Source organism: Panthera onca, chromosome D2 (assembly GCF_046562875.1).
Source record: "Panthera onca isolate mPanOnc1 chromosome D2, mPanOnc1 haplotype 2, whole genome shotgun sequence".
NCBI lineage: Eukaryota > Metazoa > Chordata > Mammalia > Carnivora > Felidae > Panthera > Panthera onca.
Genome location: NC_138349.1, coordinates 29,355,569 through 29,369,061, shown reverse-complemented (window position 1 = coordinate 29,369,061; position 13,493 = coordinate 29,355,569). Strand labels below are relative to the sequence as shown.

At 40.7% G+C, this 13,493-nt stretch overlaps 1 protein-coding gene across 2 annotated transcripts; it reads right to left on the bottom strand.

Moving 5' to 3' along the window:
- Window positions 1-1,086: 1,086 nt before the first annotated feature.
- On the bottom strand, window positions 1,087-13,437 carry COX15 (cytochrome c oxidase assembly factor COX15). 2 transcript variants are annotated; one of them, XM_060641781.3, is made up of 9 exons: window positions 13,188-13,437; window positions 11,753-11,943; window positions 9,898-10,020; window positions 9,424-9,610; window positions 7,460-7,627; window positions 5,873-5,954; window positions 4,388-4,542; window positions 2,538-2,651; window positions 1,087-1,568 (listed from the first exon to the last, which is right to left on the bottom strand). In XM_060641781.3, the coding sequence occupies exons 1-9, from the start codon at window positions 13,275-13,277 to the stop codon at window positions 1,437-1,439; spliced, it is 1,242 nt and encodes a 413-aa protein (XP_060497764.1). In that variant the 5' UTR covers window positions 13,278-13,437; the 3' UTR covers window positions 1,087-1,436. The 2 variants fall into 2 exon arrangements, with proteins under 2 accessions (XP_060497764.1, XP_060497766.1); XM_060641783.3 differs by lacking the exon at window positions 11,753-11,943.
- Window positions 13,438-13,493: the final 56 nt, after the last annotated feature.

Here is a 13,493-nt window from a genome sequence, read left to right as displayed (position 1 = left end):
TATTTAGTTTAAATGAGGATGTTACATTTATAATATTTAATTGTATCTTGATGGTGCCACTCTGGAATTGTTTTGAGTTGTGACGTTCATCTATTATATTAGCAATGTTGGGTTGTTCCATCCTCAGGTCTGATCTTTCTGATGCCTTCATCCAAATCACCGATTTAAAAAATAAAACTGAATAAGAGCCCTATGACACGTCAAGATAGACCAGAATTATAATTTGTTAATCAAAAATTTGTTCACATATCTTAATAGATGTCCAAGTACTACGTACACCATCAAGGCCATACTTTTCTTATCCATGAGGCTGTTACGAACCTCTCTCAGGAACTGATTCATACTATCTATTCCATGTGACCTAGCAATGTTATAGCCATCAAAAGAACTAGGTTAGTGCTTGACGAATCCAAGTGGGTTACTAGTGATTATTTCCTTTTCTAAGTACTTCTAAGCCATTTTGTTACATATAGACATTAAACTTGTCAAAATCTACCCTTTCCCCATTTTGAAAATCAGGATACTAGAAGACACTTATTTCTCGCTGAAGGCTGTCTGGCTACTTAAGGTATGCCAAGTCCTTCCCTTTGAATCTTCACCTGATGGAAGTGGAGATCATAAGGAATTTCTCCTTAGGCATAATTCAGGACTCGGGGTCAAGGAGACAAGAGCTCATGCATGTCGAATCAAGAGCTTGCTAACATTAAGAAACCTAGACAGCCTACTAAAAAGGAACAAAGGCAGACATTTCTCTACGTTAAATTTGGTTTTCAACAAAAAAACTAAATTTATAAAGTTTTTTTTTAATGTTTATTTTTGAGAAAGAGACAGGGTGCGAGCACAGGAGAGGCAGAGAGAGAGGGAGATAGAATCTGAAGCAGGCTCCAGGCTCTAAGATGTCAGCACAGAGCCCGATACAGGGGTTGATCCCACGAATCTAGAGATCATGACCTTAGCCAAAGTTGGACGCTTAACCAACTCAGCCACTCAGGTGCCCCTAAATTTATAAAGATTTTAAAAAGGAATATTTAGTTAAATATACTTAATGACACTCTTGATCCAGTGACTTTGTTAAAAACAGGCAAAGAATTTTACTTTTTTAATGTTTATTTATTTTTGAGAGAGAGCACACATGCATGTGAGCAGAGGAGGGGCAGAGAGAGGGAGACAGAGGATCCAAAGTGGGCTCTGCGCTGACAGCAGAGACCCCAGTGCAGAGCTTGAACCCACAAACCGTGAGATCATGACTCAAGCTGAAGTCAGAGCTTTACTAAGTCACCCAGACACCCCAAAACAGGCAAAGAATTTTAAATAACTTGACCAGTTTGGAAACCACTTGGTATGCCAAGGACATCCTTTTAGAAAACTCCCAAGTTCTTGTGCTCTCTGATGAGCTCTCAAATGCACTTTCAGTCATAGGAAGCTGATCCTCGGAATTATTTTGGGACTCTTCGGAGTTCATTCATGAGCCAAAGGGCAACACTAAGCAGAGCCAGGGAGCCTGACTGGTGAGTGGCAGCCAAAGGAGTTGGAACGTACATTAGCAGAGTGCTAATGCCCAAGCCCACCTGTTACAGAGGAAAGAATGCAGTAAGAAAAGCAGGAGCCACAACTTCAAATGACTGGGCATAGACAACCAGATACATAAATTTCCACATTCTCCCATCAGAACACTAAAAATATATATTTAAGAATTTTCACAAGTAAATATACTCACAACAAAGGAAATTCAAACAAAATAAACCTAATATTCTCTTTAATTATCCTTCACCCTAGCCCAGTTCCCCCCACCAAGGTAGTTTATCAGTTTCTACACACTTACACTTTTTCATAGATGTTTACAGAAAAAAACATACTCCTGTACTTTTAAAAATTGGATTGTTCTGCTACTTGCTTTTTTCCACTTAACAACATGCGTCTTGAGATCTTACTATTTTAAACTGCTACACAGTATTCCACAGTATGGGTGTGCCATACTTGTATATTTAGGTTGTTTCCAGCTTTTTACTATCACAGCAACTTTACCATGAGTTTCTTTGTACACAGCTCTTTGTGCACTGGAATATTTCTAGGGCAGGAACTAAGAAGTCACTTTTCTGGACCAAAAGATTATACATTTAACATTTTAAAAGATAATGCCAAACTGCCCTCTGGAAAAAACTATACCAACTCATGCTCTCACCAAGAATATATGAAGGTATCCATTTTCCTATGCCCATGCCAATACCTGATAATCTTAAAAAAATTTTTTTTCTCCAATCTAACAGGCACAAAGTGGCATGCATTGTTTTAATTTGCTCCTCTCAGATCCATGATGCTTCTCTCGGATCATGAATGAGGCTAAACAGCTTTTCATATTTATTGGTCATTCATTGTTCCTCTTATGAGAACTATGTATACTCATATCCTCATTTTATTTTCCGGTTATTAATCTTTTAGTCTATTACAAATATTGAAATCATTTTCTCCTAGCCTGTCACCTTCCTTTTTTAACTTAGTTTTGGAGATCCCTCAGACCAAGAAGAAGTGGTTTATACCTGTGTATATGCCAAAGCTAGCAGAGTCACTGCTGCCATTTTGGTCCTTCGAGGAAGGGGAATTCTCCGGGAAAGGAAGTAGAGCACTGTCACGGCTGTAACTGAAGTGATTCCCTGCAGAAAGGAAGGGATCTCACCAAGTGCCAGGAAGAAATGTCCCACCCTCCTGATTTCTGCTCATCTTACATGTATCTTCTCTAGAACCAGTGAGTCACCATTAAGCACTTTCTTATACCAGGCAGAGAACGACCTGTGGCTCCACCTGTGATTACTCCTCAGTCTCCTCCATGTTCTGCTTGCCACTTAAATGTTCATGTTCCCCAAGGCACCTATCACTCTAGACACTCTTACTCTCTCTTCTCAGTGATCCTTTCCAAATTCTAACACGGGTGCGCCCCTCAGGGGTAGCCCTCACTTTTTAAGTCATTCTTTGCATTCTTATGCCTAATTTTATCTCCTCTCGAATCCTGGGGTTTTTTTCTTTTTTTTTTTTAATGTTTATTTTTGAGAGAGAGAGCATCAGCAGGGGAGGATCAGAGAGAGAGGGAGACACAGAACCCAAAGCAGGCTCCCAGCTCCAAGTTGTCAGCACAGAGCCTAATGCAGGGCTCAAACCCATCAACCATGAGATCATGACCTGAGCCGCAGTCGGATGCTCAACCGACTGGGCCAACCAGGTGCCCCACTAATCCTGTATTTTAAAAGTGGGTCTGACCCCAGCACATGAGGGTTATTCTCCTGGGCTGTGAGTAGAGAAGATAGTGGTGCTGGCAGCTAGTGCTAAAAACAAGTGAAAGTATCATTTTCCTTCCCGCCGCACTTCAGTAAAGGATTGGCAATAGGGTCTCCTTTCCCACTCCATGATGTCAAGGAGAATGTTCGTCTATCATTTTTTACATCTATTTCACTTTTCCTTTTCAGAGCTGTCCAGGATGACAATTTCAACTAGACTCTACTTATTACAAAATGTTGGCAAAGAGGCCTGAGCCCACACAAGGTAACTGGCCCAAGTGCCAGTGTTGCCCTTGGGGGTCTGAGTCCTCTGGACCTCTGTCTTTGGGTGTGCTCCAATCACCTCATACCCAGCACACCTCAGTCTGATGACATCCTTCATCTCCAGCCCAACACTCATTCCAGTAGTCCTATTTCTGGGTGTGTTTTAAGCATGCCACAGAATAAACTTTGGGATCTTCTTTACCATCATTACTACAGCCAATCTTCTCCTTAGAGCCTGTTTGTGATCCACTGTTCTCTTCAAGTTCTGCTCCCCCACACAGCCTAGAGCCCCACCACTCTCACCTGCAATACTGCAATGGCACCTCTGCTTCTTGCTGGCCTCCTTGCTGCCAGTCTTTCCTGGCTCCAACGTATCACGCCCAGCTACCAAGCCAACCTTAACATGACTCATAGCAGGCCCTTAATAAATATCAGCTTAAATAAGATGACAAACATTTTAGCTCCCTGGAGTTTGGTTCAGCTCTGATAGTTATATGTTCAGCAGCCTATCTTTGCCCTCTCTTCTCTACTTGGCCTCATTTCCACTAAAATGACTCTCCTATGTGTGTGCAGGATTGAGGGAAGTTATCCTTTGCCAGATGGCAAAAGGCATATTCCAACTTTAAGAAGATGGCAGTATCCCAAAAGCCAGAATTTGGCTGGAAAGGGTGTGGGTAATTAGGACAAAAACATCACATCAGAGACCTGGTGCTAAATTTCTCCCAACAAGAAAAGGAAATCTAGTGCCCAGTCTGTTCTACCCTCTCTTAGTGCTGCCATCAGTGCCTCAGACACCCCAAAGGCTGTGAGAGGCTCCCTGTGCTCAGTAGCCAGTAACTAGCAGCCAGACTTACCAGAATCCGGTGATCAAACTGCACCATGGTGGGATTCTCAAAAACATTCCTCAGGATGGGGGAGAAGGTAAAGAGATCCTCTGGGATCCAAGATTCTCCCATCTTCGGGAAGGAATTGTAAACAAGCCCAGCATCCAGCCCTGCCACAAAGGCCCCTATATTCCAAGGCAAATAGTATTTATTAAAATGAGATACAGAGGAGATCAAATACTAGTTTTGGCATAGAAAAAGTTTATTATCCCAGAGACAGACAAAAAGGAATAATCAGAGAACAAAAAGATCTACAGAAGGGTTTCTAAACAGAGAATATACATCCTAATCACCACGGGAATTTAAAAAAAAAAACAAACCCACAAAACTGCATCCTCACCTGCTCCCACCCCAAGATTCTGGCATGCCTCCCTTAAAGGAGAGAACTAGAAGCTCTGGAACAAGGCATATTCGATAGAAACATCCTGTTAGTGATTTTGATGCCCTCCTTATCCCACTACGAACCAGATCTATTCGGGAAATGCTTTTCCCCCAGATACCTGCGTAATATACTCCTTCATTTCCTCAGGTCTCCACTCAATATCACCTTATCAAAGAGATCCCCTCAATGATCCTATATAAGGCAGCACTTCCCCAACCTCACCTCTATCCCCTTATCCTGCTTTATTTTTTTCTTCATAGCACTGAACACCATCTGCCATATATTTTCACTGTTTATTGCCTGTCTTCCCCAAGTGCTCAAAAAAATGTTGGTTGAGTGAACACAGAAGTGAAAAAAAATTTACAAACTAAATCCTGGATAAACATGTAAAATATCCATGAATTAATAGATGACTGATCCATTATTTATGATCAAAGAGACTTTGTTTTTTTATAAATAGCATTTATGAAGTCAGAATTCATGTTCTCCCACCAAAAAGGAGAGGGGGCACAAAGAACTGGTTTGATGGTTTTATTTACAGCAGTGCTACTCAACAGAACTTTCTGTGATGATGGAAATAGTCTCTATCTGCCATCCAAAATAGTTGCTAGACACATGTGGCTATTGAGCACTTGAAATGTGGCTAGTGTGACTAAGGAACTAAATTTTAGATTTTATTTAATTTTAATTATTTAAGTTTAAATAGTTGCTACATGACAGGTACTGTTCTAAGCACTTCACATCTATTACTTATAGTACACCATCATCTTCATTTTACAAATGAGGTCACTAAGGCCCAGAGAGGTTATACAGCTTGCCCAAGGTCACAGAGTTCATAGGTGGTAAAGCCAGGATTCGAACCTAGGCAGTCTGGATCCAGATAAATGCTCAATATTTTTGTTCAACTGACCGGAAAGCAGGGTTTTTGGAAGGGAGGAAGGAACAGAAAACAGAGGGTGAAGATGGTGGGTATGAGAGAGGCAGGTGTGAAAGGGAAATAGGAAGGTGCAAGAGGAAAGGACAAACTCCCCCCTGGAGTTTGTCTAGAGCCCGTTGGATGAGAAGAGTCCTACCTGAGAGAGCTGTAAGGAACACTAGGCCTGCTGTTCCATGAGCACATCGCCTCAACCACAGAAGCTGACGAGTTTCAGGCAACTAAAGAAGAAAAGCATTCAGATAAACTGTACTGCAAGAACCACGGGAGGCAGCAAAGATCTCCAAGGCCAAAGTCAAGTGACAGTCTGAAGCCTCATTTTCTCTGACTCCCTAAATAGGTTGAGCATTCCCAGCAGATATTCTGTTCAAATATGCATCATGTTTTACGATGCTTATACATTTACTATGTCTTCCTTGCTATCCTGTAAGTTTTGTGAAGGCAGGAACTGACATCTGTCTTGCTTGGTGAAGTAATCCTAGCCCAGTGCTCAGTGTGTAAATACTCATTACATATCTGTTCAATAATGATTTGCATTGCATTTCCCATTGCAAGGGAAAAATGCTTCACCATCTTTGAAATGATGTGGCTTAAGATAGAGGACTAGATTTTCATGTTGTTTATGTATGATATTTAGTGCTTTGCAAATATAGTCAGAATCAAAATGCCTAAAGTAGAGACTCTTCCATTTAGTGTTTTGTTAATATAAAAATTTGATTTTATTTTTACTGTAGCCAACTTCTGATACTAATCAGTGAAGCAACAAATATTTATTAAGAACTTTATAAACAGGTTACCATAAAGATACAAAGGAGTTAAGGAGTTAAGTCAGACTACTGTCCTTAAATGGTCTATAATCTAGTACATGAAGAGTGAGATATCATTAGAAAGATAACGTAGGACAATCTATCAGTACTGTCCAATGGAACTTTCTGTGATGATGGAAATGTTCTATAATCTAAGCACATGGATTGTCTACTGCACCAATGTTTTGACCCCATCTGGCTTCCCTGTGGGGATGACTGCCAAGTCCACAACTCCTCTCCTTGTTGGGATTGAGGCTACTTATTCCAAGTACCTACTGGATAATTCTACCTAAAAGTCCTTTGTCATCTCAAACTTCATTACATGGACAGGTTATCCAGGCCAACCATGACTTTAATACCAAAAATAATAGTCATTTTTAGAAAAACTAGTATTTTCTTTTGATCAGCATACGAAGAAAATATTTCAGACAAGATCACTATATTGTCAGATTTGATGAATGATAGGTCCCCAACTAAAGAATAACAGCCCCCATGGCTCCTGTACACCATCAAAGGTTCAGAAACAGCTTCCATTCTGGCCTTCCTCCAACCCTCTGGGAGTCACAAGTAAGGCTCTTGTTGCAACCCCTTCCTACCTTTTCTAAAATTCATGTTTTCACTGTTCCCAACAGGCAGTGCAAACAGAATATTCAGTTCCTGTACTAATTTTCCTTTGAATGAGTTGTTCCAGCTCAAAAGAGTAATGACACATTTTCCTTTGCAGTTCCAAAGCTTTCTATAATCTCAAAGTTCAATGCTTCTGTCATCTTTGATTATATCTAATTTCTGGTAAATCGGTAGATGTTACTAAGGGAATGTGTGCATTTTGATTTATAACTTCCCAAAAGAAGCAGAATTTCTGTTCCTGTGACCCTGTCAGCATCTGTGTAGATGTACTAACAGCATAGACTGACTTCTACCTTGTGCTGAGGGAGCAGCAGTGAGAGTGAAGTCCACAAGCTGGCACAATAAAGAACAAGGGCTGATCCCAGGTGGGCAGCAAGGCGGTACTGACTGACCCGAGGGATGTCATGGGAGTCTGGTTTTTCTTCTAATCCACTTTTCACCATATACCATCCCAACAGACCCTAGAACCAAAAACAGAAGGGGCAAATAACACACAGCTGGATCTGTCTATTCAACTTTACTATCTGAGAAAGCGAGTTATCAATTATCAGTACTCCCTGACCTCTCCTTTCCATATCTTCCCATATCTCCAGTATCCCAGGAGTCGTAACCTATCCACATTTTCACACATAGCACCACAAATACTTAACCACTGCTTAGATTAACATTTTATTCAAGTATAAGCCAAATACAGAAAAGTACACAAAAGTGTATCTATGGGCAAAACCTTAGAAATACTTGCTATAATTTAATATTATTTAAACCAGTGAAATATAAGAATAAAAAGAGAGTTTTTTCTATACAAACTAGATCATATGCTTTGGAAAAGCTTTGATAAAGATAACTGCTTAATAACAATCATTGTCAAGTTAGTAGGAATAGACAATTGTAAAAGTTTTGGGTAGAGGGGAGTAAAAAATTTGTAAGGCTTTGCCAGCAGATTGCTTTGCAAATGTCTAAGTTCCCACTCTTCTTTAAGGAAAATGAAATGAAATAATAGTTTATGAGGATGCAAGAGATCTGAAGTTAAATTCCAATCAGAGGACTTTAAAGAACAGGTCTTAGCTCTTCATTTAAAAAAAAAAAAAAGTAATCAAAGTACAGGCTTAAGCTTAAAAATGCAAGGTATGTATTATTCTGATTCTCTGCTTAACTTTTTCAATTAACCAAACAACTGTCAGTTTCATTTCTATCAGATAAGATATAGCCCTTTCACCCCCACTCTCCCAAGTCAATAGAAGCATGTCAAGAGGTGGGATTCTCCCACCTCTTCTACATAGCTCTCCTCAGGAAATCTTCTGGGGCATGTCTTTATCCTTAGTGATGACCCTGGATAGTCTAATTATCTTGATTTCATCTGCATAGGACATTGGAAGACAAAGGAGTGTAAAGTGTGATTTGCCAGCCCCACTTTCTTCTTCCCATAACCCCATGTGCCATCTTCAAATTTCTACCGCCCTTGGAGTTGATCTTTAGTGGGTTTTTTTTTTTTTCATTCTAAAATAAACTTTCATTTTGTTTTACCAACCCTTCCCTAGGTCTTAGGGACATTTACTAATGTCTCTTTACCTGTTTCTATTGCCTCTATTTTGTCTCTTCCATCTCCCTCTTTAATTCCTTCTAATTGGTTCATATTCTTACTACTTCAGAGTCAAATTAACCAATTAGCTTCTTCCTGATCAAATTCTGATGTTCCTTTGAGCTCTAAGACTCTCTCTGAGGGCGTAGAATCATGACCCAAATACTCATAAGTACCTTCTCTCATATTCCTTTTCTTGGCTCTCAGTCTCAGTCTCACCAGACCCTTAACTGTGGGAGCTTTCAAATTTGCTTCTTTAGCCATTCTAGCACAGAAAAGCCATAGAGCAGACAAGTGAGAAAAGGGGAGGAGAAAAGAACCCAGGAAGAGAGCCATGACAGGAAAGAAACTCTTGTGACACAAAAATATATTTACTGAGTGCTTACTAATTCCAGGAACTAAACTAAGTATTGTATATGCATGATCTATCTCATTTAATAGTCACACAAGTTAACCAGTAGGCACTATTATTATCCCTATTTACAGGTAAGGAAAGCATAGCCTACCGAAGGTAGACAACTTGCCCTACTAAGTGGCAGAGCTGGGCCATGCTTGTAACACTAAAATTCATCCTCTTACCCACTCTGTAATACAGACTCAGATTCTTTCCTTAAAAACAATACCAACCAGGAAGCTCCTGGAAGCATCTCTGGTTTCCCAAACTTGAATAAATCTCACCTGGAAGCAGACTAACCCACACAGGGCAAGAACACGTCCTTTCATGCCACGGCTGAGCCAGCCCTTTCTCCAAAAATAGGCAGCAGGCAGGATGTATGTGAGGCCCACAAGGCGACCCCACATTCGATGTGAGTACTCCATGTACCAGATGAACTTGAATTCAGCCAGTGTCATATCATGATTCAAGCTGGGAGGAAGGGAAGTCAAAAAAGAAAGAGGAAACATCAATCTGATTGTTATTTACCGAGAGAATGCAGAAGCATTCTCAGTTTTGAAGCTTGAAATGAAAGGTCTGCCTTCTTCCTCATCCGTGACCCCAGGATCACTCTGGAACTGGAGGTTTAGAGTAGAAAGCTCACTAAATATAACTGGAGCAAATATCAATAATGGAATCTAACCATTCTGAAGTGCTGAAATACGCAAAAGATTGAGAAGGCCTAGTGGGGCGTTTACCTGATTTTCTATAATACTTACATTTTAAATTCTGGAAATTGCTGATATTTTTGGAATTCTGCTTCCCATTCCTCTTGGTGTGTAGGCGGCTTCATCTCCTTTATTAAATTCCAGTCTACCATTGAGAGGCCAGACTCTGTCAACCTTAAGATAGGAAAGAAATGGTGTGTGCACACATGCACGGGTGCCCATGCAATGAACAGTTAACAGAAACGGGGATCTGAACTTAACCCCTCTAAAGCTAAACACAACATTTCACTATATCCTTTTTTGAAACCTTGCTTTCTTCTTACTGCTTAAAATTTCACCAGAAACAGCTGCCATCAGGTACACATTTCTTGACTCCTTGTTCTCTCAATCCTTTCATTCAACTCTCTTTACCTCTTTCTTTCACTAACATTCCTTAACATTCACTAACATTCCTTAACATTCACTAACATTCCTTAACAGGTAATATCAACCCTTACACCCAAGAAATGTGCCCTACATGGATATGAGACATTATTTACACAGGGAAAAGAGATTTGTTAGATATAAAACAGTTTAGATTCTTGAGTGAATTTAAAGCTAATAAAATTCAAATGTGTTGCAGTTTCCCATAACGGCCTATACAACATATGATATTTTGAAATAAGGGTACAGGGAATGCGGAGGAAATCTGAGCAACACATACTGTATTAACACCAGAAGGTATTTTCACCAAAAGGAGCAAGGATTCCTAAGGTAAAAGGCTGATTTTAGGTCAGAGGCAAGAAATGTAGAAGATGAACCTGGAACATCATATCCAGAAAGCAAAGAATTAAAGGTTACTAGTACCCTGTCAAAAAAAACAAAACAAAACAAAACAAAAACCCTGGAGACAATTTGAAGAGGCTCCCATTGACTAAAGATGGAACAATCTGAGCACACCATCAAAGCAATGGATTGAAACATCAAACACATTTAAACTGATGAGCTCATAATATGTAAAAAACTAAAAACTTTATTGATCACCTTTGGAGGATGTTTGGGAACCAATTTATTATTTTCAGAATTGGTAAATAAAGGGAAATTATTTATCCTGCCTTTCCTATACAAACTGTACAAACAGTACCTTAGGATAACCAAACTGTTGATGAAAGTTCCTCTTTAGAGTTGAGCTAATAAATTATTAGAATTTTGCAACTGTAATGAAATCATGGATCTAGGCAATGATAATCAATGGCTGTTGGTATCTCTAATGGACACCAGATATTTATGAATGTTGTAATCACCTATGAAGGATTTTGCCCCCTGCTCCCATCCTGAATCTGATCAAGCAACAACCCATTTACAGGAAATACAGGGGATAAGGGAACATGTTAAACACCACCACAAGTATGCAATCAGCAAAATCCAGACTGTGGGAAACTCCGTATGACAAATCAGTTGGGTTTCTTTAATAGCAAAAAAACAAAAAACAAAAAACAAAAAACAAACAAAACTACAAAGAATGGGGGAGGAAGGGAGAAGAATCTAAATCTATAAAATCTCTTATAGATTTAAAGAGACCTAAGAGGCATATGAACCAATTGTGATATATGGAACTTATGTGGATTTAATTCAAACAAACTATACAAAAAAATTTTGAGACAAATTTGAAAACTGTGTGTAGAGGGAAAATACATAAAAACAATGCATATCGAACAGTTAAGACCTAAACAAGTCTTTATGAAGGGCTCCTAATAATAAAACTCTAGATTGTTCTATAGCAGGGCAAGTCATCCGACATGTCCCTCTGCATATATAAAATGAGGGAGCTAGACTAGATGATTCCTAAGGACTCTTCCCCCTTAGTCATTCCATGTTTCTACTGATGACCCAAATAGCTGACTCTCGCTATGAGCAAATTACTCACCTAGTCATTCCACCAAGAATAACTGCTCCAGCCACTGTTCCACTGCAGACCAGGAGCCATCGGCCCACCACCCGGTCAGCAGCTTTTGAGGGAAGGGACACTGTACCCCTTCCAGACTGCAAAGCTACTTCAGAGATGGTGCTGTATTGCCCTGGCCTTAAGAGGTGCCTGATCCCACAGCTGCAACCACACTAAGGATCAAGACAGACAAATTACAACTGGAGACATAGGGAAAGGCCTCAGTCCACCACTCTCATACACAATCCCACTCTGTCTAGAGTGGAGTACCCTGTACAGTCACATCTCCACCGCTTCTGCCCTAGTAAATCATCATCTCCTATCCAAGTCACTGCATCCACATCCCCCTTCACCCCCCGCCACCCCGCACCTGGTTTTCCTGCCTCTAGTCTTGCCTCACTCCAATCCATCCCCATACCACATGAACCTTCTAGTCTCAGCATGCTTCCCCCAGACTTAACTCCACACCTAAGTATGGATTTTCTTTCTCCTGTGGGAATTTAAACATGACTTCTCTGACTGGGACGCTCCTTGTTGTCTGATTGGTAACATCGACTATAGATCTTAGTTTAGTTGTCACCTCCTCTGGGAAGTGTTCCTAGACTCTGCCAGGTCTGCAACAAGTCGTTCTCACACTACACTGTACCTCCACTATCTCAGCCCTTAACACATTGCAATGTACTTCAGGTTCATTTGTCTCTACCAACCACTAAGCTAGGAGTGTGGGACAGCAGTATCTGGTCCGTCTGGTGCTTTCCCTCCTGCAAATTTCATTTCTAACACATTCCCTTACATAACAAGATCTTAATAAAGATTTGACAAATGAATTACAAGCGAATTAACTGTGCCTTCCTCTAGAGTGGGAGACTTTTGGTATTATTTATCTTTCCTAACACATAATAATCACTCAATAATTATTTGTTGAGCAAATACACACCCTCTTCTGATTCTGTCCCTGAGTCCAAAGGTTCGTGTTCTGTTTCCTAACTTTAGACAATTTAAATTAAGCCTCAATTTCCTTCTCTGTAGAATGGGATTATAGTTCCACACCTGACTACCTGAGGGCTTTTAGCAAACCTCAAATATACAGGTAAAAATTACTGGGCTTTTACTATGTGCTAAGCGCTTGCTGTATAGGAAATTATTCAATCCTCCCCAGAAACTTATGAAGTAGGTATTGCAATTCCCATTTTACAGCCGAAGAAACTAAGGGACAGAAAGGTTACCTAACTTGGCTGATATCACACAGCCAGTAAGTGGCAAGTCCAGATCTTTAACTCAGGGACTTTGGGCACAAAGAAATGCGTTGTGAATTCTACGGAACTACGTCAATGTGATGTCGAATTATCTATTATTTTTTTCCTGACTCTTTCGCCCCATGTCCGATTCCGCGATTGAGTCGGCTGCGGTGCAGTACCTGCGTTCTAGGCGCCGCCCTAGGACCCAGGAGCCAGAGGCACGGGCTCCCCATCAAGGCCTTCAGGCGCAGAAAGAGTAATCGCTGCATACTGAAGACAGTGTAAGGAAGCCACCTCCACAACCCAGCACTCTGTGGTCTCCTTTCACCGCCGCCGAATGGAGAAACATTTCCGGGTCATGCAGCGCGAGCCCCTCCTTCTCAGAAGACAGGGGCGAGCAGTGACTGCGACTGCGCCAGACACTCGTCTTTCGCGGGGGCTGCTGGGTCTGGGTGTCGGAGACGCGCCGGGGTGCGCGCAGCCAT

What these genes read in the sequence shown, in the direction of transcription:
- COX15 (XM_060641781.3), bottom strand. Translation starts at nt 13,277, where the DNA reads ATGCAGCGATTACTCTTTCTGCGCCTGAAGGCCTTGATGGGGAGCCCG. An exon ending in CAATTTCCAGAATTTAAAAT is followed by an intron (nt 9,611 to 9,897) that starts GTAAGTATTATA and finishes CCTTCCTCCCAG; the next exon opens with CTTGAATCATGATATGACAC. An exon ending in TGCTGCTCCCTCAGCACAAG is followed by an intron (nt 5,955 to 7,459) that starts GTAGAAGTCAGT and finishes TTTCTTCTTTAG; the next exon opens with TTGCCTGAAACTCGTCAGCT.